Source organism: Urocitellus parryii, chromosome 13 (assembly GCF_045843805.1).
Source record: "Urocitellus parryii isolate mUroPar1 chromosome 13, mUroPar1.hap1, whole genome shotgun sequence".
NCBI classification, from domain to species: Eukaryota; Metazoa; Chordata; class Mammalia; order Rodentia; family Sciuridae; genus Urocitellus; species Urocitellus parryii.
In genome coordinates, this window is record NC_135543.1 from 56,705,278 (window position 1) to 56,732,051 (window position 26,774).

At 37.5% G+C, this 26,774-nt stretch overlaps 1 protein-coding gene across 7 annotated transcripts in view; it reads left to right on the forward strand.

Moving 5' to 3' along the window:
• Nucleotides 1–26,774, forward strand: part of Ptprm (protein tyrosine phosphatase receptor type M) — a 788,264-nt gene that overhangs the window by 695,234 nt on the left and 66,256 nt on the right. For all 7 annotated transcript variants that reach the window (XM_077792334.1, XM_026408885.2, XM_026408886.2 and 4 more), the window contains 2 exons: nt 4,128–4,204; nt 9,047–9,083. In XM_077792334.1, coding sequence (XP_077648460.1) covers nt 4,128–4,204; nt 9,047–9,083 — 114 coding nt within the window. The remainder of the gene's footprint in view (nt 1–4,127; nt 4,205–9,046; nt 9,084–26,774) is intronic.

The following is a 26,774-nucleotide window of genomic DNA, read 5'->3' on the forward strand; positions in this document are numbered from 1 at the left end:
TGGGCACAAAATCACGAGCAACTCAAGCAGGAACAAACTTTATTTTCAAAACTCTGGCGAAATGCCATCAAACAGGAAATCCCTCCTCCGAAAATCCCTCCTACCGCACTTCCCCAACCAATGGGAACTTTCCCCGGGAGTCCCGGGAGAGCTCCAAAGTAGCAGGCCGAGGTGGACAGCAGGGGTCTAATATCCAATTGAATGCAGATCTTAACATAATCATTATCATCTGAATGGCTTGCTGGGGTCACCTTTCAACCAAAAATGCCATGCATCATTCCTACTTGGCTATGGCTCTCAGCAGCAAGCCACATATCTGATTTTAAATTTTTTAATAGCCACACTAAAAAACAAAAATAAAAAAGTGAAATGTATGTAAATATATTAATTTTAAAATTATATTTACCCCAATATATCCTAAATATTAACAGTTCTACAATTTTAATAAATGTAATAATTGTAAAGGAAACATTTTATTTTCTGTTTGACTCCAATATGGTAGCTGCTGGCTAAATGTAGTTAGTTAAATTTAAATTCATTAAAATAAAGTTTAAAATCCAGTTCCTTCATCATTCTGGGCACATTTCATGTACTCAGTAACTGCATTTGGCTATTGACTATTGACCTGGAGAGTACACAGACCATTTCCATCAACACAGAAAGTTCTACCAGAGGGCATTAGCATGTACTCTTTGGTGTATGGCATTTTTAAAATATTTTTTGGTTCAACTTTATCTCATCCCTGTTTTTGTACATAGTTATATTTGTTATTTCCATTAGCAAATAGCAACCCACTTTATATTAAAACTAAAATTTAAAAAGATACATGGGCAAGACCAGACATCTTGGATGATCTCAGACCAATGGCCATTCATCAACATAGCAAAGAGTTAAATACCTTTAAATAACCTTACTTGCTGTGTGTTAGGCAGGTCACTGCATGTAGCCCTGCAAAGTGCTATGAATGGAATCCCTAAGATTTGACAGTGTGGCTTTGGAGAAAAATGTCCTTCAGATAATCAAGATTTATATGACCTGGTCTTTGGCTATAAGACGTTATAATGTAGTAGAATTATTTTTTAAGAGAAGAAAAAAATACTGTAATACATACAAAGACATAAACAATCTCAATTTACTTAAAAAAATATGCTATACATCTGTAATTTTTTTAAAGAGAGAGAGATAATTTTTTTTAATATTTATTTTTCAGTTTTTCGGTGGACACAACATCTTTGTTTCTATGTGGTGCTGAGGATCGAACCCAGGGCGCACGCATGCCAGGGGAGCGCACTACCACTTGAGCCACATCCCCAGCCCTACACATCTGTGATTTAGGTCTCTCCATCATGAGAGTTGTTAAGAGCAATCTAATTTAGAGAACTGGCAGCCATGTGAAACCTGAGGATGGAGGGGAAAATTGAATTGTAGGATATAATAGAAGAACTACTTCATTCAAAGGCTTTGTGTATACAAGATGAGAATTCAAACTTTTCAAAGTCTGAAGTTTCTAAATTGAAGGTTCTAGAACAACTTGAGAAGCCCAAAGGTGGTACATCACAGAGAATGTGCAGCATTTGTCCTGAGGTTCTAAAAGAAGTTCTGACAGGAGAATGCAGAATATCCTTAACATAGGCCTTCTAAAGACTGGAAGGCTCTAATATATTGCCTGCCTATAAAACAAACAAACAAAAAAGTTGGGTTGGGGTTTTGGCTCAGTGGTAGAGTAGTTGCCTGGCATATGAGAGGCACTGGGTTCGATCCTCAGCAACATTATAAATAAATAAAATAAAGGTGCTGTGGAGGGAAAGTTCAGGCGTACAGGAAGATATAACAAATCTGAAGGAGTTGACTAAATGTCCAATATGTCCATGATTCAGTTCTATTTTTTTTCTATTTTTTCAGTTCTATTTTTTTTGTAGAGGGACAGCATGCTTTTATTTTATTTGTTTATTTTCATGTGGTGCTGAGGATGGAACCCAGTGCCTAACACATGTGAGGCAAGTGCTCTGCCACCGAGCACAGCCCCAGCCCGATTCAGTTCTATTGCAGCATCTTTGATTCAGAAAGCTCCAGTGGCTTCACCAGGGGATTGCTTAGAGCCCCACTCTAAAATAGTTGTAGGTCTAGCTCTTCCAACATGTACAAAGGCCAGAATAACCCACGTGTCCAGTGCACCAGTAACTCAACTCTCTCACCACTGACATGGGCAAAAACATAAAGGGAGCTACAGGTTTTAAGTAAAATACATCCTAGGAAACGAGTTCCTTAAGTAGGTCTCCATGAGGAAACATGCTGACTGCATGACCCATTCCTGGGGCTGCTTGTCATCTCCTTTGGATATCAACTGTCAGCACAAGGAAGGTGTGGGAGTCTATTGCATAGCAGACAGTAACACCTGACATTTATCCATCACTTACTGTATACCAGGCTTTTTTCCCCTAATCTCTTCATGTGTATTATTTTAACCATAATTCCATGAAGTAGCAACTATTTTTTTTCCCATTTCCAGAGATGGAAGTTGAAGCACAGAGCAATGAAGTAACTTGCCCAAAATCACATGTGAGAGAATCTTGCCTCTTAGCAGGGATTCCAACCCACCCAGCTGATCTCAGAGGTCACATGTACCACATTCTCCTTTAAAAAGAACAGAAAGACATGACTTCCTCTAGGTCCCTCCTGTAGATTGTCTGGTCCAGTTTCTAACCATATTCCAGATAAATTGATAAAACTCAACTCAATATGAGGCTCTGTTGTGACATGAAATGAAAAGCTCAATCAAGGAAGGAAACTTAGAAAATCAACACAGATTTCCTTCTTCCTACATTGTTGACAACAAACAAAACATCCAACAGAAAAATCAAACTTCAGGAACCAACAAAAAATTGCAACTTTGACCCATTAGCGTGCTATACCGAGAAGAGGTCCTGGTCACCACTTAGCCCAGGGTTGGGGGCAAAATAGGCCAGCATCTGCAGCTCTCCTGGCTCTTACCTCAGACTCTGAACTTCCCTTCTCACCCATTAACTCAAATGAACTGTTGGGTTAACGTAGCATCAGAAAAAAAGCAGTAACAGTTTGGTAGCAGGATCCCTCACCGCTCTAGCAACACTGGAAATGCCCTTATCAGGCCACCTCTCTTGTCAGAAACCATAGGAGTTTCCTTTTCAAGAGAGCTGGTAGCTCTGATCTAAATACTGGGGTCTCATTTATACTTAAATACAAGGAAGGGTTCCTCTACTAAAAAGAGCATTAATTTAGCGAGAAAATTTTTGTTGGTTGTGTTTGTTTTTGGTTTTGTTTTTGTCAGTTCTAGGGATTGAACCCAGGGCCTGCACATGCCAGGCCACCTCTTTAACACTAGATTATATATCCCCATTCCAAGGAAAATACTTTTTAAAAGTTTGTATTTTTTTTTTCAAAAACAGAAAAGTTTACTTATTCAAAAAAATATTTCAGGGGAAAAACCTGCTATGTTCTAGTGCAAAAAAGGAAAATACATGCCTTTACAGAGCGTTAAATACTTTCCTTTTCAAAATATTTTCAATGAAATAACTGACTGGATAGTATTTGTACAATTACAGCATTTATACAGTACTTGTTCTGTTCGTCAGATATCATATTTGGCAAATTATGTTTTTATTTAATCCTTGAAACAGGTCAATTTCAGGCAGATTTTGCTATCCCTTTCTCTAAGATGGCCAATAGCAAAGTAGGAAATTTAGAATGTGTGCAGTTTTTCTTTATCTTTCTGTCAGTTTTTCATTCCTATAACAAAATGCATGAAATAAATACACTTAAAAAGAGGAAAGGTTTATATTGGCCCAGTTTAAGAGGTTCTAGTCCATAATTGAGCATATAATAGAAGAAGGTGTGCAGTAGATAAAACTGCTGAACTTGTGGTGACCAGGAAGTGGCTCAGTGGTAGAACACTTGCCTAATATGTGTGAGGCACTGGGTTTGATCCCCAGTACTGCAAAAAAGAAATCAAACACAAACTGTGGCAATCCTGAAGGCAGCATATATATACATGGATGATCTCTATGTTATAGGAATATATTCCAAGTCTTGGAGAAGCCTAACCATTTGCTTTGATTAATGGATGTTTTCTTTTTCTTTTTCCTTGGCAGATGATCATTCCCGGGTGAGGCTACAGACAATAGAAGGAGACACCAACTCAGACTATATCAATGGAAATTATATTGATGTATGTATTTTTAAACTCTCAGTGAATTCAGCCATCCTAACACATACCAGATTGCATGTCTGCTATGAGATGGGCAGACACACCTCAGAAAGAAACTAAAAACAAATGTATTAATGTTGCCCCATGCCCCATAGAACTTCACAGTAACTACACAGTCTCTCTTTTTCTCAAGTCAGGCTGTACCTTGGTGAATTTCTCTGATGTTCTGTATTTCTCTGATGACTGTCCCATGCTTATGTGGACTAAGATTTTTTTTCCCCTCTTATTTATTTATTTTTTCAACTTGTAATTATTCGACACTTTTTAAAAAATCTGTTTGCATATTAATGGAACAAATCTCTCTAATTCCTAATGCAGTGATTTGCAATCTCTTGTCATCAGTGCACTTTTAAGTTGCCTTCAAAGTAGTCTGCAGCTGTTCACCAGGACTTCCAAGGAAAGCAAGACGTGTCATTAAATATGTAGGCTGTTTAATTATTGAAGATAGCTTCTTTGTTCATTCTGCATCGTGTTAACTTAATGTTTTACATTAGGATAAATTCTTTAGGAGACAGCCTGTTTTCAGTTGAAATGAATGAAATCAAAAGTAGCCTGAAAAAAATCAAGTGAAGGTTGGGATTCTCTCCAAGGCCCAAGTCCACATTAAACATATTTCAGCTTCTTTGTAGTTCCCAAGATATACTCCATGCCTGGCCATCACCTTATTTTTTAGGCTAGCAACATTTCCAGGGGCAAGTTTTATCCATCATATGGAGGCTACACATCTTTAATCCCCAAATCCAAAACACTCCAAAATTTGCTGTCTTTGAGCACTGATACAAGTCGGAGTGGAAAGTTTCACATCTGACCTTGTGTGACAGGTAATAGCCAAAAACAGACACACAGAACACAGTTTATTCAGTATCTCCAAGGGGGAAAAAGTCTCTTCTGGCCCCTTCAATTTTGATGCACAGACTTCACTTCTTGAAAACAAAAAGGTGTTTAAAATATTGAGTAAATACCTTCAGGCTATATGTATAACATATATAGGGAAAAATGCATTTCATGTTTAGATTTGGGACCCCTCCCCAGATATCTCTTTATGTATATGCAAATATGCCAAAATCTGAAGTCTCAATATTCCAGGTAAGGGATGTTTAACCTTTATATGGATTCTTGTTTTTCTGGGGTTGAATAGGACTTGGGTGCTATGAAAAGTAACTAACACCATAATCTCTAGTAGTTACCTAAAAATAATTTATGAATGATATTTTTAGTGCTAATTAGAAAACTTTTGCTATTTAGTTATAGCTTGACAGTTTTATAGATTTGTGGGTGGAGATTCAGGATTATTATTGAAAGAATAAATCATATCTCATTCATCAAACAACCTTATACCATTTTGATAGTGGCCAAAATAATACCCACTCCCAGTTTGACTTGTTTAAATCAGGATTTCTTCCTAAGGTACATTGCACTTATTTCACTATTCATGGTAGTAAAAAGAGATGACCAAATCATGTCAATCCTTACAGCCTCACAAGGTAGAAGCTGAAATATGAAATGTCTTCTCCAATTCCCCTCACCCTGAGGTCAGTTATAAAATAGCTTCCTCTGGGGGCTTCCAGTGAACACTGTTCACCTTCTAGTCCCAGCTCCAATGGTCTCTGCTGGGTCCTTGAGCATAGAGTACAGTTTCCTAGTCACCTGGAATATGCCTGAAATATGTCACCTGGAATATACCTGAAATATATTAAACACTTAAATGCTTGATGAATCAGTGACTAAAGGAGTCTGTAGGATCCGAGTAGGCATCTAGAAGAGGTCACTTGAACTGAGTTTGAAACAGTGGATGGGTAGACATACAGAGGAGAGAAGACCTTATAGCTCAAGGAAATAATATGAGCACGACTTTAAAATACCTGATGGACAAGTGTTAATTTTGACACAGAGGAGAGTAATTACTCAATGACCAGACCACTTTACTCACTTGATTAGTCAAATCTTACTGAGCACCAGTGTTGGAGTTATACCTGTGAAAAATTCAGATTAAAAACAAAACCAGCTGAATGAGGTGACACATATCTATAATCCCAGTTATTCAAGAGGCTGAGTCTGGAGGATCACAAGTTCAAGGCCAGCCTCATCAACCTAACAAAGCCCTGTCTCAAGATAAAGAATAAAAAGTACTGGGGATATAGCTAAGTGGTAGAATGCTACTGGATTCAATCCTCAGTACCAAAAAAGCAAAACAACAACAACAAAAATAAACTGTTGTACATGGCAATGCTCAGGCTGAAATCCTAGTGGTTCAGGAGGCTGATTGCAAGTTCAAAGCCAGCTTCAGCAACTTAGCAAGGACCTAAGCAACTTAGTGAGACCCTGTATCTACACAGAAAAATAAAATAAAAAGGGCTTAGAATGTGGACTCGTGGTAAAGCACCACAGGTTCAATCCCTAGTACCAAAATAATAATAATAATAATAATAACAACAACAACAACAATATCAACAACAATAACAACAATAAGTAATAATAATAATAACCTTCTTATCTAATGAGGCTGAAGTAATGACAATAAGTAAAACAAGTTAATTCTGTGTGGTATGTTAGAAGGTAGTGTGCACTATGGGGAAACTAAAACCATTAGGAGACGTAGGAGTGTTAGGCTTTTAGGTGAACTGCAGTTTATAATAGAGTGACTGCAGTCAGTGTGAAGGTGACATTGGAGCAAAGAAGATGAGGGATGGATCCATGTAGATATCTGGGAAAATCAACCTGAGCAAAGGGCTTGTTATAGAGCTTACCTAACTCATCTGAAGAAAAACGAGCAACAGGTGTTGGTGGAGTGGTGTGTGGGGCAACTGGGGAATAAGGAGGAAATGAAGCGAGAGGCCATGGAGCCAAGTAATAGAAACGATGGCAAGACCTCTGGCTTTCAGTGTGCAAGATGGGAGTGATTTGATGGATCTGAGCAGAGGTCTGACTGCAGAGAGGAGAACAAACTGTAGGTGGGTAGGAGCCGGAGCAAGGAGACCTGCTAGATGACTGTGGAAGTAATCCAAAGGGAGTGGACAGGGAGAAATGGGATCCTGGGTCTATATTGAGGGCTGAGCCCATGGGATTTGCTGGCGGATTGGCCAAGGGTGTGGGAGGTAGAAAGGGGTCAGGAATTCCTATAAGAGATGGGATTGCTGGTTTCTCCGAAGTCTGTGTGTGGAGCAGGTTTGGGTGAGAAGAAATGAGTTCAATCTTACACATGCAAAAAAGTAATATATATTAGACATCCAGTGGAGTGTTAATCAGGAAATTGACCCACATCCAGATTTCAAGGGAAAGGTTGGGGTTAGAAATAAGAATATAGGATTTGGGACTGGGGTTGTAGCTTAGTGCTTGAACTCTTGCCTCACATTGCATGAGGCACTGTGTCTGATCCTTAGCACTACATAAAATAAATAAATAAAACAAAGGTATGTTTTTAAAAAGACTACAGGGATTCCTCAGGATGTGGATGGTATTGAAGGCCATGGGACTGGATCAGATGACCAGGAGAGTGAGGGTAGACAAAGGAAAACCCAAGAATTAGGCATTCCAACATCAAGGGGAAAGGAAGAACCTACCAGCAAAAGAGAAGGCAAGTGGCCAGGGAGGGAGAGAGGGAGGAGAACCAGCAGAGTCCTGTCCTGGAAGCAACTGGAAGACGTATTTTAAGGGGATCCTTAGTATTCATGCAACTGATGGGTCAAGTAGATGAGGACTGGGAAATGACTATGAAGTTTAGCAACATAGTTCGTTCCTATATGGTGCATGACTATAGTTTATCAGATGTGTCTTTCTTATCTGCTGGACACCTTGCTAGGCAATGGACATAGAGAATGAATAAGTCAGACAGAGTACTTGCCTGAACTTTGTCAGTTCCTGGGAAATGAGTGTCTATTTCATATAGGTATGATTCTATAATTTGAAATCTACAACCAGTCAGATGTATAAAAAGAACTTGTTTGCTTTTGTTTTTCATTTTTTACTTGTTTTTAAGAACAAAACTAATTTTACAGATACATCTTTAAGATATCTGAGATTTGTATATTCTTACATACATATTTGTATATTCTTTCCAAGTTTCTTTTTTGTGTGTTCCAGCTAACTTAGGCACAATATTTTGGGTCATTTCAGAGGACTGAAATGGAAAGCATTAGGTCCATGAAGATATGTTACTGGATATAATTTCTCTGAGTTGGCTTTGTCTTTCCCAGATACTTATCCTACAATTTCTTTGCCACCTGCTTTTTTTGTCCCAATTTTCATCTTACTTGTTTCTTATATGGTCCTGATAAAAGGAAGGGTTCTTGCAGAATTTTTGTTTCTTGAAATTCCTGACCCTTGGGTACAGCATCATGTCATGGTGTTTAATAGTGTTTTAAGAATGGTTTTGAGTATTACTATTGATGGAACTATCTACTCCACCAAAACAGAATATGTGTAAGCCCTTGGCACATTGCCAATAACATCCCAAACATAAATGAAATTCTATTGCACACTCCCATTCTGTTTGCATCTTAATAAGAGTGATGGTCATTTTGTTTTTCAGGAGATCCATAAGTTGTTAGTGTTTATTGCTCATCTATCATCTCATAGCCAATATACAATTAAGTTACTCACACCTCCTGTGCAACCATCAAAACAGTCATATTTGATGCACCTTCACTTATTAAGAGAAACTCAGTGGTCCTAGGCCTGGCCAATTTAACTTTCAAGTGAAGCAGCTGTTGGTGTTTGTATGTGCAAATCATTTCCACAGATTTATCATATGACTTCTGTGCTACTTATCGATTTTATCAAATATTCTTTCTCATTTATTTTTAGGGCTATCATCGACCCAATCATTATATTGCTACCCAAGGTAAGTTTATTTCAGCTTGGCATCTTTCTTTGGTTGCTCATTTACCATTCTCTAACATTGCATACCTACTCTACCCTCCCTCAAGGAGATATGGCACATGCAATTTATTACAGTTCTAGTCATCGAAACGTACACTCTTATTTTCTCATCAGAAGTTCTGGCAATGTAACCATTTAGTTATAACTTCATGTTGAGATCATTAAAAGAAATGTGTTCATCAATTCATTATTGAATTCAATCTCTCTACCTTAGGAATTAGTGTGACATTTACAAAAATAGATTTATAGATATCCATTTAACAAATATGTACTGACTGCTCTCTGTGCAAAGAATAGTACTTGTTGCTGCTGGAGAGCCAAGCTCAATCTTCCTAGCAGCCCCTTCTCCAAATGTTTGTGTTTATGAGGGAAGATGTGGGTGCCCTGTGTATACTGGGGTATGTGCAATTCCATCTTATCTGTAAAAGGCACAGATAAGATGCAGGGAAGTTTGGAACAGAAAGAATTGCTTTCAGGAGAGATGATCCAATAGCAGCAGAAGTGCATTTTGGAGAGGGAGGAATTGCAAATGAGGAGATATCACACACAAAGATCTGGAAGCAGCAAATTCATATTCCCAGGTGAAAAGCAATTGGTGAGTCCCTTTGGCTAAAGGAAACCAAAATAAAATTAGAGGAAAGGTCAAAGAAGCTCATGGCAACAGTATCTTCTCTACTAGGTCAGATCATATTGAAGAGTGAGGGTCCCAAGAGTGTTGAGGTTTTAGAGAAGAAGGCATCATATTGGATGAGTTACTAAGTTGATATAAGATAAACTAAAGAATTGCTGAGGAGCAGAGAAGACCTAGTTAAGGTTGACTAGCATTATTATAATTTCTGCATCCTTCCCAGTAATAGAACCCAGAATCTGGAGCAGGGAGAGCAAAAAGATGTTGCCTGCCAAAGAGTAGAAATTAGCAGGAGTTGGTACACAACAGAAAGACAGGAGGAAAGGAATCAAGGATATGAAGAAAATCCTGGTGGGAAAGTGGAGGTTTGGAGGCAGGGAGATCAGAAGGATCTAGCGGACCCTAAAGAGAGGGAATAGTTAATGGATGGAGGCCAATTTTGGTAGATGAGTCACAGAGTAAGAGAAGAACCAGAGAGCAGAATTTCAAGCATTAGGGCAGCAGTAGAGCTTATTAGAATTTTCTGCTGTGGTGGGATTGTTTTATAGCTACACTGTCCAGTATGATAACTGCTAGTCACATGTGGCTACCAAGTACAGTTGTCCCTCTGTACCTGTGGGTTCTGTGTGCACAGATCCAACCAAAGTGGATCAGAAATATTCAGGAAAAAATGTTGTCTGTACCGTACATAATTTTTTTCTTTTCATTGTTCCCTAAACCACATGGTATCACAACTATTTACATAGCATTTATATTGTGTTAGGAACTATAAGTAATCTAGAGGTTATTGAAAAGTATGCAGGCAGATGTATGTAGGTTATATGAAAATACTACATCATTTTATATAAAATACATGAGTTTCCTGAGACTTTGGCTTCCACAGGGGGTCCCCAGCACCAATTCCCCAGGAATAATGAGGAAATGACTGTTCTAAAAGTAGCTACTGTGAATGAGGAACTGAATTTTAAATGTTTTTAGCCATATGAATAGCTGTATTTTTCTGTTTCCCTGTAGTGTTGGCCAGCAAACCTTAGCGTGGAAAACCTGGGTAGCACCAGAAGGTCCTCTGCTTAGTCTCCAAGTGTCTTTCTTCCTTTGTGCCATGAAGTCAGTAATGGCTCCTGCCAAAGGGGCTTTGCTGACCAAGTGCAAGCTGTCCTGTAGGCTGCCCAGTGTGTCCTGGCACATGGCAGACCCCACATAAGGAGTTGCCAGGATCTTAGAAAGTGCACACCTGGCTCAGGCTCAAGTGCTTGAATCTGGGATTAAACAGGGACTTCTGAGTTCAGTCCTAAATGCTTTCTGGACCTGAACTAAATTAATGAGTGCCTTTAGAGGAACCCATTGTTAGTTCTTTTAAATTCATTCTCATGGCTTTCAAAGTGTTCTAAGGTAGGCATCATAACATTTGATGTAATAAATTTGATGATAATTTTGAATTAGTGTTTTTATAAATACATATGAAAATTCAATTGTAAAGTACACAAAAAACTCCTGAGCTACTTATCTTGGTTAGAAATTCATGTCTTTATAAGTAGTATGAAAATAAAAGTTAAACCTCATTTGAATTTTCAAAACCAAGGGCTTGTAGATTAATGTGACTCAACAGTCAGCTAGAGATTGAAACCTCCAAATCTATGTATGGCCCCTCACTTGGCTTCCCTTAGTTGATTCTCTCCCTAAGGGAGATTATTCTTTGAATAAAAGTACCATTAGAGAGGTCACTTTCTGCAGAATTAATTTGATTGAGATTTAATTGCTCAGTAGCCCTCTTCAGTGGTATCAACCTGTCAGGTGTTAATGAGCAAATACATTTTAGGCAACTATGGAACAGCAAATGCAATCCATTTGTAGGGCTACTTATCTGCCCTTAGTGTAGAAGGTCATGCCTAATGCCCTGTTTACCAGACCATGGTGGCTTCCCTTTAGTGCAGACTGGGCTACAGATCAGAATTCTCTTGTTCATGGAGAAGTAAAAATGAATATTTTTATTCTAACATTCATTCAAGGCTATATGCTGCAAATATTCAGACCACCATGCTCAGATTAGAAAGCTAGATTCTCTTTTCTAACATATGCCACAAGCATAATACATTTAATGGCCTCAGATAACCTACACTCAATAACCTACAGTGATTGGTGTGGAGAGGTAAAATTTGTTCATGGATCACCTTCATTTAAAAAAAAAAACACAATCATCTCATTCTAAAAAGTCAACTAAATAGATGATAAGGATTAATAGGAAATGCCATTTTTATTTTATGTGTTCTTTTTAGTTATACATGATAATAGAGTGTATTTTGACATATAAACATGGAGTACGTCTGATTCCAATTAGGATCGCAACCTTGTGGTTGTACGTGATGTTGAGATCACTGTGTTGTTGAGATCACATATGTACTCAAGGAAAGTTATGGTAGAATCATCCCACTGTCATTCCTGTCCCCTTCCAATCCCTCCATTTCCCTTTGTCTAATCCACTGAACTTCTATTCTCCCTGCCCCTTGAGTGTTAGCATCCACATAAGGAAGATGACATTTTAAACACTGTCCTCACTCTTTTATCCCTCTGTTTTGTTCTGAGATAATTCTTTAAAATCTATTCAAGCCAGAACCTCTGAAACTACATGAATGGTCCAATTTGCTCACAACCAGTTTTATTCCCAAGAGATAGTAATACACAGATTTCCCTTTCATACAGAGGCCACATTATAAATTTATGTATTGAGTCTCTTCTGCCCAGCTCCCTCAAATTCATTGACTTTTCTACCAGTACCTGATTTGGACCTTTGATGATAAAGGAAAGGTTCCTGCAAATTAAAGGGATCCTAGTCAAGCCAGATATGTTGCTTTTTCAGTATTTTCTTCCTATCTCTCTTCTGTTTAATTATTTTCATGTGGCAGCTAATATATTGATGGCCTAATATGAACTTCATCATGTATGATTGACTGGACATTAATGCAATTGTAACATTCAAGATTTAGGATTAGCAAAACAAATTTATCAAAGGAGAGGAAGTGGTGTCTATTACCATATGCTTAGAACCAGGACAGAGCTAGAATTTCAAAACCAGGGCTCACATCGAGGGCCAGAAGAGCATGCAGGTGGGTATTCTAGCCCAGAACTGATCATAGTTCACAATCAAAATACAACCCACAGAGACAGTGTGGGATGCAAGCTGGATGAAGAACATTAAGAAGCACTTCTCCACACTGATTGCAGAGAGCACCTGCTGGCCTCATGGTGGGCAGCCAAGTGGGCCTGGAGAAGTGTTCTTTTTAGTGTCTCATTTCATTTATTAAACTAACTTCAATAGAGTTTGGCTTTAGATACCTCAGAAAAGGCAGTTGTGAAAGAAGATGTTGCAGGTCTCTGGCACATGTGACTGTGTGGGTTACACATGTGGAGTCCTTCTTCACTTCTACTTACATGTTTTCCCTGGCATCAGTATTTTTTATTTATTTTACTTTTTAATTTTTTAAATGTTATCATTTCCAGTTGACACAAAATAATTGTAAACATTTGTGGGAGGTACAGTATAACCCTTTAATACATGCAAACAGTGTGTAATGATCAGTTCAGGGTAAAATGGCACATGTGTCACCTCAGACATGTATCATTTCTTTATGTTGGGAACATTTAAAATCCTTCCACTAGCTATTTTGAAATACTCAATTGTTGTCAACCATAGTTATCCTACTGTGATATGGGACATTAGAAGTTATTCCTCTGGGGCTGGGGTCGCAGCTCAGTATTAGAGTGCTTTTCCCATGAGACCCTGGGTTCCACCCCAGCACAACCACCACACATACACAAAAAACGTTATTCTTCTAATTCAACCACACCCCATACTTCTTACCCATCAGCAAGGCTTTTCCAGAATCATTTATGCACTAAAAATCCCCTTAAAAAGAGGATCATGCCTAACACTCCCAGTCCTGTCTACTACAAGCTGACCCCTCAAAATCACATGCTTAGTTTCTAATAAAATGGATCTAGGATCATCCCCTTCCAAGTTATAAAAACTTTCACTACAACATTAAAATAGAAAATTTTCTTTCATATAGCCCTATCATAAAATGTGTTTTAGCCACTAAGCCACTTCCCTGCAGTGTACCCCCTTTTATTAGAGCTTTATGGTTATACATAGTAATTATATTCATCCCAACAAACACATACAGGCATAGAAATCAATATCAGTTCATGATCCCTCCTATTTCCCATCTCCCCGCTTCCCCTTCTTCTTTACACTACTAGATTTCCTTTCACTGGTCTATTAATTTTATTTGATTGGACCCTTATGTAATCTTATCCTCCACTCCACCTTTCCTTTATTTTACTCTAGCTTCTGCCTATGAGGAAAAAAAAAAATTCAACCTTTGTGTTTCTGAGTTTGACTAGTTTCACTTAGCTGGATATTCTCTATTTCCATCTATTTACTGGAAAATGCCATAACTTCATTCTTTTAATGGCTGAGTAGAATTCCATTGTGTGTATGTATACACATAATGTGTGTGTGTGTGTGTGTGTGTGTGCATGCATGTATACACACATATACTACAATTTCTTAACCCAGGAGTGGATAGCTGGGTCATGTGGTGGTTCCATCCTTGTTTTTTGAGAAATCTCCAAACCGCTTTCCAGAGTGGTTGTACTAGTCTCTCATCCCACCAACAATGTATAAGTGTTCCTTTCTCCCCACAATCTCACCAGCATTTATTGTTGTTTGTATTCTTGATCATTGCCATTCTGACTGGAGTGAGATGAAATCTTAGTGTAGTTTTAATTTACATGTCCCTAATTGCTAGAGTTGTTGAACATTTTCTTCTTATATGTATATTGGCCTTTTGTGTTTCTTCTATTGAGAAGTTTCTCTTTAGTTCTTTTGCTCAATTATTGATTGGTTTATTTGGATTTTTGGTGTTAAGTTTTTGAGCTCTTTGTACATTATGGATATTAATCCCTTACTGGATGAGTTGCTGCCCAAGATTTTCTCCCATTCTATAGGCTTTCTCTTTGCTCTCTTAATCATTTCCTTAGCTCTGAAGATGCTTTTTAGTTTGACAGCATCTCACTTATTGATTGTTGGTTTTATTTCTTGTGCTTTGGGGTCTCATTAAGGAAATCTGTACCAGAACCTATATGATAGAGTACTGACCCTATGTTTTTTTTCTACTAGTTATGAGATTTCTGGTCTAATACCTAAGTTTTTGATCCATTTTGATTTGAGTTTTGTTCAGGGTGAAAGATAGGGTTCCAGTTTCACTTTTCTACAAGTAGCTCTCCACTTTTCCCAGCACCATTGTTTCAAAGGTTGTCTTTTCTCCAAGATATAACTTTGGCACCCTTGTCCAACATCAGACAGTTTTAGGTTTGTTGGCCCGACACTTTTAAAATATTTTTATATTAAGACTGAGTCTTGCTAAGCTGCTTAGGGCCTCACTAAGTTACTGAGGCTGGCTTTGAACTTGTGATCCTCTTGCCTCAGCCTTTCCAGCTGCTGGGATTACAAGTGTGCACCACCACACCCAGTGTAAAATGCCTCTTTTAATTAAAATAATTTTAGAAGTCCTAACAGAAACTACAGACTGTTAATATCCCTACCTTTGACTCTTCCTGAGTACAGGTATGATACCCACTTCATCATTTCTTTTTTTTTTTCTACATTGTGCTAATTTGACAGGATTAGTCAGTCAGTTGGGATTCCGATCTTAACCTGGCTCTTGCTATGTGAAGTCTCTTGTCTCCTTCAGGAGTTTGCTCTGTGCAGGACCCTTGGGCAACCCTGGAAACAGGTGTGAGAACAGGGAGATCCCTATACCCAATGCTTTCTATAAGACTGCCTCATGCTTTCTATAGGACTGCCCAGCCTTGAGTGCTCTCATGGTTCCTCACCTTAGGAGACCCAGAACTTCTCTGAGTAGCTGGTGTAATGTAAGATTTTCTCCTCACAAAGAAAATTTCATATATACACTTATTCACAGCATTTTAATTTGAGATGATTCATGGACATCACCCCCATAACCTATTCATGAATTATCTCCATGAAATTCAGTTTACAAACTTCACTTAAATCAAAAACTTAAAGCCATTTTGGAGTAGGACAGGAAACCCAAACTTAATTAACTTAAAAAAAAGATACTTCTCAGGTGCTAAAAAAAAAAGTCGTAGATTTCTTACAACTGTACAGCTCTTCTTAGAAATACATTTCTGAGAGCTTCAAATTTTTATTAAATTTAAAAAGTTGTAACTAAAATGTTTAATAACCTGATTCCTTATTGAAAGACCATGGAATAGAGTTGTTTGTAATCTTCAGTATTTTGAACCATTGTCAGTAAAGGTCTGTGTGTACATTGTGCACATATTTGTCTCAGGATTTTTTTTGGGGGGGGCATATATGTTATTCTTTTACATTTGTTCCCCAAAAGTTTTGCATTTATATTAAAAATGCAATTTTAGCATTTAGAAATTATTCCCTTTTGGTGACAGAAAACAGAACCCATGGCCTACTTTTATTTCTTAAAAGCAAAATGTACTAGAAGTACCACAGTCAGAAGGCCTGGGCCCAGATTCTTTTGCTGCCTCAGAGAACTTACTAAACTTCTTAAATTTATTTAATATAGAGTCCTAGAATCAGTTTTGTCCATGATTCTACTTTGTCCATAACAATGACCAGGATAGTGCTTCCTGTGTGCCAGACAACGCTCTACACATTTATTTATAAAGCAACTCATTTCATCTTCACCCTGAATATTGAGGATAGGAAATATTGTTGTCCCCAACTTATAGATGAGTAAACTAAAGCAGAGAGATTTGAATTTGCTTAGTCACAGACATAGGAAGTAGAAGACCCATGTTCATATGCAAACTATTGAACGCTAGCATCAACCTTAATACTTACCTCACTGTACTGCCTCCTAGAGGCCACTGTGGAGATTAAATGTATTCACATATATAAATACATAGAGGTACCTGATGCAGAATAAATGCCATGAAGATGTAAGCTCTTGTTAATGAGAGACAGTATAACTTCATGATTAGGAACAAGGCTTCTGAAGCTATGGTGCCAAGATTCAGACCCTGACTCCTCCTTTATAACCTGTATGACATTGACAATTACTTAATATCACGATACTCATCATAAATGAAGATGATAATAGTTGATCTTGCAGAGTTGTCATACAGATGAAGTGAATTAATATTTCTAAAGCACTTAGAGCAGTGTCAAATACCTAGTAGTTGCTACACAAATTTTGATAAAATAACATTCTCCTTCACTGACCTTAAAAATGCACTAAAACCACAAAGAATAGGCTTATTTATTAGGTATGTTCACATTTCCAAGTGTAGTAGTCTTGTGTAAAATTCCTAACTAGCTAGTGACATGGTGTTGATTTCTCCCGAGTGAATAACCCTGGGCTGAACATTTTTAGAAGACTTAGAACAGTTTCTAGATACTGTGGCCTGTGGAGAATTGACCATCCATACAGGTCCTGTGTCATGTGCCATTGGCCTTCTCACCACCTGTCTTTTATGCTCAGAGACTCTGATGCTCAGTGTCATATTTCAGGATGCTAAGTCAGATGGCAGACACCACAAGAATGGAGATAGAAAACCTGATACCAGGTCATCGTTTACAGTGAGAAATGTAACTATCCATCAGACAGAACTGTTCACAACCTGGTGGGGCCATTCTGTGTCTGCAGCTAAAGAGGAAGATGCCACGGGTGCTTCAGGACCAGGACATCAGAAAAGGGGTTTCATTTATTCATTCATTGGGTGGTAACAACCACCTGGTAGTCAGCCAGCTTGACACAGATACTCAGTAAGACTATGAGAATGGGTGCATGAGTGCATAAAGGAGTTAGCATGCACCAATCAGATGATGGGATATTTCAGCCAGGCAGGAAGGAGGTCTCATGTTGGTCTGACCAAGCAAATGCTTCCAGGCAATACCTTGGTGTCATTATCTCTGACATCTCTGGCTATTTGTTTCTTCAGTTAAGAGCTGATCACCTTCTGTTTTTAGAAATACTTTCTCTTCACATGTGCGAGTAACTCCAGGCACTTTCTTTGGAGATAGTCCATCCTGTGAGACTAACTTTGCTTATCTTTGCACTAATCTTATTTGTACACCCCAACAAACACCTTATAGAGTCAGTTTTGCCCATGTTTCTACTTTGTCCATAATTTGAAAAAGATAAACCAAAAAAAAAAGGTTCCTCTAGACATTTACAGAGAGAATCAAGCTTTACTATGAAAATCATAAAAAGGCAGAGTAAAGGTTTATGTAGACATATTTACAGATCCTCAACCCCTGCACAACAGTGGAAGGTGCTCTAGTGCTTTCTTTCTGTTTGCTTTTCATCTGTTTTTTATGCGTTTCTTCCATGGGGTGCAATTTTAATAAAGATTTTCAAAAACACAAATATGGTTCATATTTTCCCAACTCAAAATCCCCCTCCAGGTTTTTGGAGGAGTTCATACTGGTTCACTTTGCTTTCCTGGGCAAGTCATTCTTGAAACAGAATGTTCTCAGGACTTCCATGAAAGTCTATGGCTCTGTAAAGAAGATTTTGTAATGTGACATTCTGTCTTCCAAATGGAGATGAACACTTGAAATTATTTCTAAGTACAATCAAAAGAACTTTATTTTTTAAATCAAGAGCTTAGCCTTTAGTAAACAACTTTTGTTTTTATTCTTTCAAACATCATGGAGGTTTGTACTTGAAGCACAAATTCTATAAGAGCTGACATTGGCTAAAGTATTCCTACATTGTCAGTGGGTTATAGATTATGTTTGGGGTTCATTTGTTATATCCTTTTGGAGATTGATTTAAAAGTAGTAGTACATAGTGAAATGTAGTATTGTCTAGTTTCCAATATTAAGTAGGGAAGCTTTGAAAGAATGTAATTTATACACAAGCAAAAGTGACCCTCTCCCAATGAGGCTAAGGATTCCAGCCACTCAGAGCCACAATGTGTGGACTCTGCATGCATCTTATACCTATCTGTGGTTTTCCCAGAGAGATGAACAATTGCAATCAACAGCTTATCTAGAAACTCCCTTACATTTGTCTTCTTCAGATTAATTTCCAAAGATACTGGCTAATTAACCAAATGACCCGTTTCATAGATGTCTGAGCCCTGTGCTCTTAATAAACTTGCTCTTTGGCAGTGAGAACATTTAAAGATAGGTTGTAAATGAAAAGATGAAGGTAAAAGTCAATCTTGTTAAATCACTAGCTTGTTATGGATATCATGAACAGAAATGGATCCTTTGAAAAATAAAACCTAAATTGAAGAAGAGTAATTTGAAGACAAATGATGCCCTATTGTTAAGAAGGTGCCCAGTTCTAGGTTGTCACAAACAAATGCTTTTTAAAAAAACTTTTATTTTATTAAATTTTATTTAATTTTGATGTTTATGGGCTACAGAGTATTTCAATGTGTGTACTCATTATGAAAAGATTACATCAAATGCTTATCTGTCACCTCAAATGCTTATCAAACCTTTGTGGTGAGAACATTTAAAATCCTATCTTTTTGTTATTTTGAAAATAACCATTAATGCATGAAAGGGTTTTTTAAATGTGCTATATGTACCCAATGGATACTATTCAGCCTTAAAAAAAATTTAACAGGAAATCTTGTCATTTGCAACAACATGGGTGAACTTAGAGGATGTTATGTGCCTAGAGGATGTTATGTTAAGTGAAGTAAGCCAGACACAGACAAATACCATATGCTTTTACTTATATGTATTTTATAAAAAACTGGAACAAATGCTTTTTAAATCTTTAAGATAATTTTAGGTGTATGCCTCATTTAAAGTAGAAAATTATAGATTCTTTTAGAGCTGGTAGAAACTTTAAAAGTCTCACAGTACAGCTTCCTTGTTTGGTAGTTGAAATAGTTGGAATTGAAAGCAGAAATTGATTTAAGTGTTCTTTATTTTTATAAGTGGAAATGAGTCCTGTATGCAAAAGTATATATATGCATGGTCACAATTGGATCTTTGAATTTTGGCCCTAAAATTCCTTCTATCTATAAACATGTTCCTATATATATATATATATATATATAGGAACATGTTTATAGATATATATATATATCTATATATATATATATATAGAGAGAGAGAGAGAGAGAGAGGGATAGAGAGAATGCATATATACTTGTGTGTGTATGTGTGTGTGTGTGTGTGTGTATATATATATATATATATATATATATATATATATATAGTATGTACGTGTGTGTATATATATTTTTTTTTCTTTCACATGTATTACCAAGTTCAGCCCTTTAGCCCTTCAAATTATAGAGTATTCACAGTGCTGGCATCACCTTGCCTTCAGTGCCTTGACCCTTACAAAGTAAGGGTTCCATTCCTTTACAGACTGTTTCATCAAAAACTGAACAACCATTTCTGTGCTCCTACCACATGCAGGCTCAGCACAAGGTCAGGTATGTACCAGGGCCTTAGAATTATACAGTGCATTATAAAATCACTAGTTTGTGATTTTGTTGTAGCAGCAGGTTCAGGGACTTCTTTAGACTGTTTTCTTCCCCATTTGGCAAATAAAAAAGTGAGATGCAATGCAGACCTTGAGCCACTTTTTCTGACTCTATTCCCTTTTCACCATGGACATAGTTTTGGAAAGCTTGTCAAGGCAGGAAACAGTTTAGGAAGTTTCTGTCCCTTGCAGGTTACTTCTGTTTTTTTCTCTTCTCACTCAGAAGTTTGCTGCTGGAAGTTTCCTGATCCTCTGCCCTGCACTGCCATTGAACATTTGAGATCGCTTGCACTGAGCTATGTCTAGGGAGCCAATTTATTTCTATTTTATTCATTTATTAGATTTATTCTTTCTTTTCTTAAATAAAAGAGTATCCCACTTGTATACTGAAAAAAATGCTTAATTAAAGAAGATAGAGACTAAAGAAAGCCTTTATTTCTCTGGCAGTAGCCCCCTGGAAGCATGTGAATATAGGTTTTTCCCCTCCATTTTACTTCTTTTTGACAGAAGGCAGCCAGGTCCTTTGGGTCACCAAACCCCTCCATTCTGAAAACTGCCATTCCTTTTTTTTTTTTTCTCCTTGATTGCCTTCTCTGTATTCCCCTCTTTACACCATGCACAAGTACCCAGGCTCAGCTTCTGAGAGTTCTCTTTGGAGACCAACACTGATGAATGCTCTGTGCCTCAGCCAAAAGGAGGCTCTTGTACTGTGGACATCTGTCACATTCCTGTCTTCCTAGTGTCTGTGCCCACTTCCAGCTCCCCCTGCACATTGCCATACAGTCTGTCTCAGGGATCAGGGACCAAAGGTCCCTGCAGAAGTATTGAGTCTCTATTGTAAAAACAATTGTCAACATGTACTACCCCCCCTCTTTTATTCTTTCCTGTGTGCGTGTTTATCACTTGAGGCCTAATCTTTACCCCCATTATTCAAATCTGATTTGTGTACCTTCACAACCTGCTTTCTATGTCAAGAATAATAGAAGCCTTTGCATTCCCAGTCACAGTGGTCCCAATGCACGCAAAAATATTTCTATAACTGCTGGGGGTAGGGGTTCTAGAATAGGACTAAGTATAATCCAAAAAGAACAAAATACACATAGTAACTCATCTAGGTAGATGCAGTTTCCAGAAATGCTTTAGAATATTTCAATTCCAAATGCGACTCATATTAGGAGTTAACCCCATTATTGTTTTTACTCACAAGCATTCTCTGCTTATGAAAGTAGCATGGTCACAATTGGATCTTTGAATTTTGGCCCTAAAATTCCTTCTATCTATAAACATGTTCTATATCAGTAACTGGAATGATACTACCCCAAAAGATAATAGAGAAGAATGGTTATTTAAGGCATCAACTCTATAGTTAGGTTGCCCGGACTCAGATACCTATTCTGCAAGCAGCTCGTCAATCAGTATTACCTACATTCTTATTGTTCACTGAATCCTAAAGATTCCAAAATACACAGCTTGATAGCAGAGAGAGTGTTCAGACTGTAGCCCAACTGTATACTCATATGGTTTCATAAGAGTCAATACATTATGCCTGCTAACATATCAAAGGGAAAACTTAGGTTTTTACCAGCATCCTGTGTTCCCCTCCAAACTATAGATTACATCATTGTAAACTTCTAAACAAAAGGTACATATGGATTGGAAAGACAATAAACTCTATCATAAGTTGGGAGAAGCACATTTTCCTGTAGTTTTTGATGACTGGAAGAAATTGACCACTTCTAATAGCAGCAAAGGACATTGCTTCATGCTTGGGTATCCTAAACGATAGGTGGACTACATGTAAGGGAAGAGAGCATAGTTTCAGACACCAGAACAGTTTATTCTGGTTTTATCTAGCTTTATTAAAAGCAATTTCTGGGATAGGAATTACACAGGAATATTTTAGAGAGGAGTCTGAGAGAGCACTGGAGGATACCATAAGGCTGAGATGTGGTTTTTTTGGGGAAAGAGAATAAAACAATGGAAGATGAACAGATGGAGAAATTAAAGTGAAGCAGAAGGAAACATGTATCCCCTGGGCCTGCTCCTGCAGCCTGTGTGTGTTGAGTGGGTGAATAGCCAGGCTCTGTCTTCTGCTTGGCTAGAGGTTGACCAGATGTCTGGAAGTAGCCAGTCTTGATTTGTGTCAAGAGGCAGGAAATGGATGTAGTGCTGAGCTGCAGGTGTTCCTCCAAGACACTTCTAAGGTCCACTTCACATGGGAGATGTATCTGCAGTTTATAGAAGGGCTATAGAGTCTGTAGTAATTGGTATTTGATGATTTCTAAGGAATTACTATTCCTTTCCTAAAGTGATACAGTGGTATCATATAATTGTGTTCTTAAAAACATACACTGATTTTATTGATTGATTGATTCCTGCAAGAGTGAAATGTAGATATACCCTAGTGAGTAATTATGCCCATGGCTTCAAATACTTGCACCCTGACCCAAACTCAGCATCTTGCTACTTACACAGAAAAAAAGCAAAATGGACATTTAAACTTTTCAGTAATCATTTATTAATGTTTCCAAAACAAGTGTCCTAGTGACAAAATCAGACCATTCATATTCTACTTTTATTTTATGAACAGAAAATGTTTTTTCTAAGTTTCCTTGATATTTGTATCACTTTAAAGAACTCTTAGGAGTTTGCTCTCTATCATTTTTATTGATAAGATTTTTTTAATAAGACCATGATTGTGGTTTAAATCATCATGTGTCATGTGTGGTATGAGAGCAATCAAAGTTATTTTTCAAATTACTTTTATTTTTTAAAAATCTTCATCTGGGATTTTATTAACACATGTATCTGTCTAAATTATTAGAAGTATTTTTGTGTATGTATCAGAAATCATATTTTTCAGGCTTTAAAGATGACCTTGTAAATTTTTATTTTCATTTATTTTCTTTTTTAAAGATCTTGGAGTTCTTTGTAGAGGAAAGTAAGAAAGAATTCATAATGCTTGAGTCATTTTGTTTTCAGTTTACTTAAAAAGTTCTTCTTTATCTGTTTTTGCTGCAATTTGAGACATAGTTAATGATAATGTGGAAATGCATGAACTTTATTCTAGTAAATACAGTTCAGTAAAACCAAAATAAAAATCTTCAAAGGTTTGTTTTTAAAAGTATAAAGAAAAAAATTAAAATAATGATAAATCGAGGTGGAATAAGCCTGTATTGAAACTAAGATACTAGATAATAATAATTTGAAGAATAGAAAGTTAAATATTTGAATTAAAATCAAGGCTATTGATTAAATTTTTCCTTAAGAAAAAATAATATACACCATGTAATTGCTTATCCTTTTTATCTTTCAACATAATTATTCTTAGTTGAATAAGTGAATAAAGCGAAAGTCAGATTATTAACTAAAAAAGAGAATGATTGAAGGATTCTAAATAAAATTACAGACAGGGAATCCCAGGCTAGTTTAGTGTTTATGTGCAGCCTGTCCGCTAATGTTTGGATTATACCAATTTTCTCCTAATTAAATTTGACATAACCTTTTGGTGTCCAAAAGGGCTTCATTGTTTTAGTAATACACCTAGAAACAAACAACCTACAAAACTAATTATGTAGAAAAAGCCAAGAACATTTGCACAGCAAATGTTGACATCCCCTTTATTTCAGTCTAAAAGGAGGATTTTGTGGGAGAGTGTAGATGAAATGTGAACATCACCATGTGGTCTAGAGGAAAAGCGGCTCCTGGGGAAGTCTATGCCTAATTTTAGTATGAAAAAAAGTATAAAAACTATGAAGGAGTGGAGTCAATCTAGAAGATACACAGCAAACAGCAAGTACCTGCCAATCAGAGTGAGCCAGGTAAAGGACACTGATTTGTGCAGCAGGAAAACTTATTCCAGCCTAAAAAGGGATTTGTCATCCTATGGGAGCCCCTGAAATTTATTAACAGAAAACACTACTTAATGTCATCATTTAGGGCATCACTTTTGACACTCCTTCTAAAAAGGTGTCTTTTATTGTAGCTCCAGTGCCAATTTTCTCTTCTTTTACTGTCACCAATTAAAATTCCAGTGGACTGGGGAACTTTCCTAACCCTGTAATTCTGCTGTAGTGCTTCGCCTGAGAGCTATCCTTAGAAATTGCTGTTTTAACAGGCTGCCAGTTCTATTTTTGAATTTAGGCTAAATAAAATATTCCCAAGTTTTCACCATTACAGAACAATTCTTAGTGTGTTTACTTGTCATTCATTAGTTGATTCTGATTGTTCTTTTAAATGGTAATTTTCTTGAAATATTCTTACCAGTTGAGAAAAATGAACAGATCACATCCCATGTACCTGGCCATCTCAATTGCATTTTTCTTTCTCTGCAGCTGGAACCAAAAATTATTCATAAAAATTCTACAATTCTAACATAAGTAGCCTCAGGGGAGAGCAAATGCATCTATCAAATAAGTGATGTTAAGGATTATTAATGCAGAAGCCAACTGTTTTCAGTGTCACCATTAGAGCTTCAGTCTGTAAAACGCAGTGGCAGATCTTACCTTTTACATTTCACTTCTGCAAAAATGAAAAGATACTAAATGTGAAATTATGGACGTAAGTGTTATGGCAGTATCATATTGAAAAATCACATGAAGTTTTGTAATAAAAACTTACTCAGTAACCACTGAAGGGATGTCCAATTCTCTGACTGTTGAATAACTGACTTTATAATGCTTATTATAGATTATCACCAGCAGCAACAGTAGTAATAATGGATCAAAAATTTAGGGCCGCTTTTATATATGTAGCAAGAGCTTTCAAATTAATGCATAAATCTGAGGCTTGTCTTTTTCCACATTCACATTGCACCTCCAGTGTCTCCAGTTCTGATGGAGTGAACTGGAGAATGAAGAACCATGATAGTGTAGCCCAGTATCTGGCTTTTCTACAGCTGGGCCATCCTGGGACCACTCCTCTTCCCTCTGTCCTTCTGCCACTGACTGTGAGCCTGCCACTCCCTCTGCTCCCAGCTTCCCTGTAGTCCTATCAGAGCATTTCAGGACTGACATGCACAAAGGGCACCCCTGTTCTAGAGCTGTTCAGCTGCTTCACCATCTGGTCCTCATTCTGTCCTAAGACCCTTGGCTTATTTATTTGCATAAAGCACCAGGGACAATAGGTGTCCTCCTGGATTTCAGAACTGTCCTGCAAGAGCAGCTCTGGTCTTCCCTATTCATATTCAGATGGAAGCCTTGCTAGTTTCCAGGCCAGCATGGCCTGGGCCTCAAAGGGCACTAGGACTCTGTCTCTGCTGTAAAGAGCTATAGATCCCACCATGCCAACTGAGCAAGGGCAGCTTGGGGCCTCGCTGGAACCCAGGACTATTCCTTCCTGTCTTATGCTGACCTTCCTGTCCCTAAGTTCATGTGCTGTTCATCTGGAAACACCACCTTGAGCCACACTGCTGCTGTCTTTGAAGACAAACTTAGTCCTTCCTGGACTTCTGGTCTCCTCCATCAGCCATTTCATGTCTGGACAGTCATCCTTGGTTTAATATGTCTTTAAATGTTTTTAAAGGTTCTCTCTCTTTTATCAGTATGACGCACAATCTTTTTGTTTACTGTTCTTTACTTTTCGAATTCATTATTCATGAATCCCATTGTGATCCCAAATACCAAGTCTTCCTGGGGTTAACATTTCTAGCCCTGCTGGGTACCATGGCACACACCTATAATCCCAGCAGCTCGGGAGGCTGAGCAGGAGGACCACAAGTTAAAAGCCAGCCTCAGCAACTCATCAAGGCACTAAGCAACTCAGTGAAGAAATAAGTAATGCAGCGAGACCCTGTCTCTAAATAAAATAGAAAAAAAGGGCTGGGGATGTGACTCAGTGATTAAGCAGCCCTGGGTTCAAACCTTGGTACCAAAAAAAAAAAAAATACATATATATATATATATATATATATATATATATACACACACACACACACACACACACACACACACACATACACACACACACATATATACACAAACACACCACATATATATACATAGAATATATATATACATATGTATATATATATTCTTGCCTTCCCCTTGTCTTATAACATATAGATTTTTATACCTGAGCAGTGCCCCAGTCACATTTGAAATAAGCAAAGATTTTATCAAATGCAAGGGAGAATTGTGCATGGAGGCTCCCATTCGGGAAGAAGAGTTTTGGCCGAATCCACATAGAAGTTAAGCACTGGGGAATTAGTACTTTGAAACTAGTTATATCCCCTTTGGGAAATCTTCACATTGTTCAGGGCTATGCATATCTAAATTGGTAGTTTCAGTGTCTTAGGACAGTAGCCTTACTATTCTTTTTTTTAAGGTTTTTTTTTTAATTACTTTTTTCACTTGTTTATTTTTTTTTATGTGGTACTAAGGATCGAACCCAGGGTCTCCCACATGCTAGGCGAGTGCTCTACTGCTGAGCCACAACCCCAGCCCCCTAGCCTTACTATTCTTGATATGAGAAGGTAACCTTAGCTCTAGCTTAGAAAATGACAAGC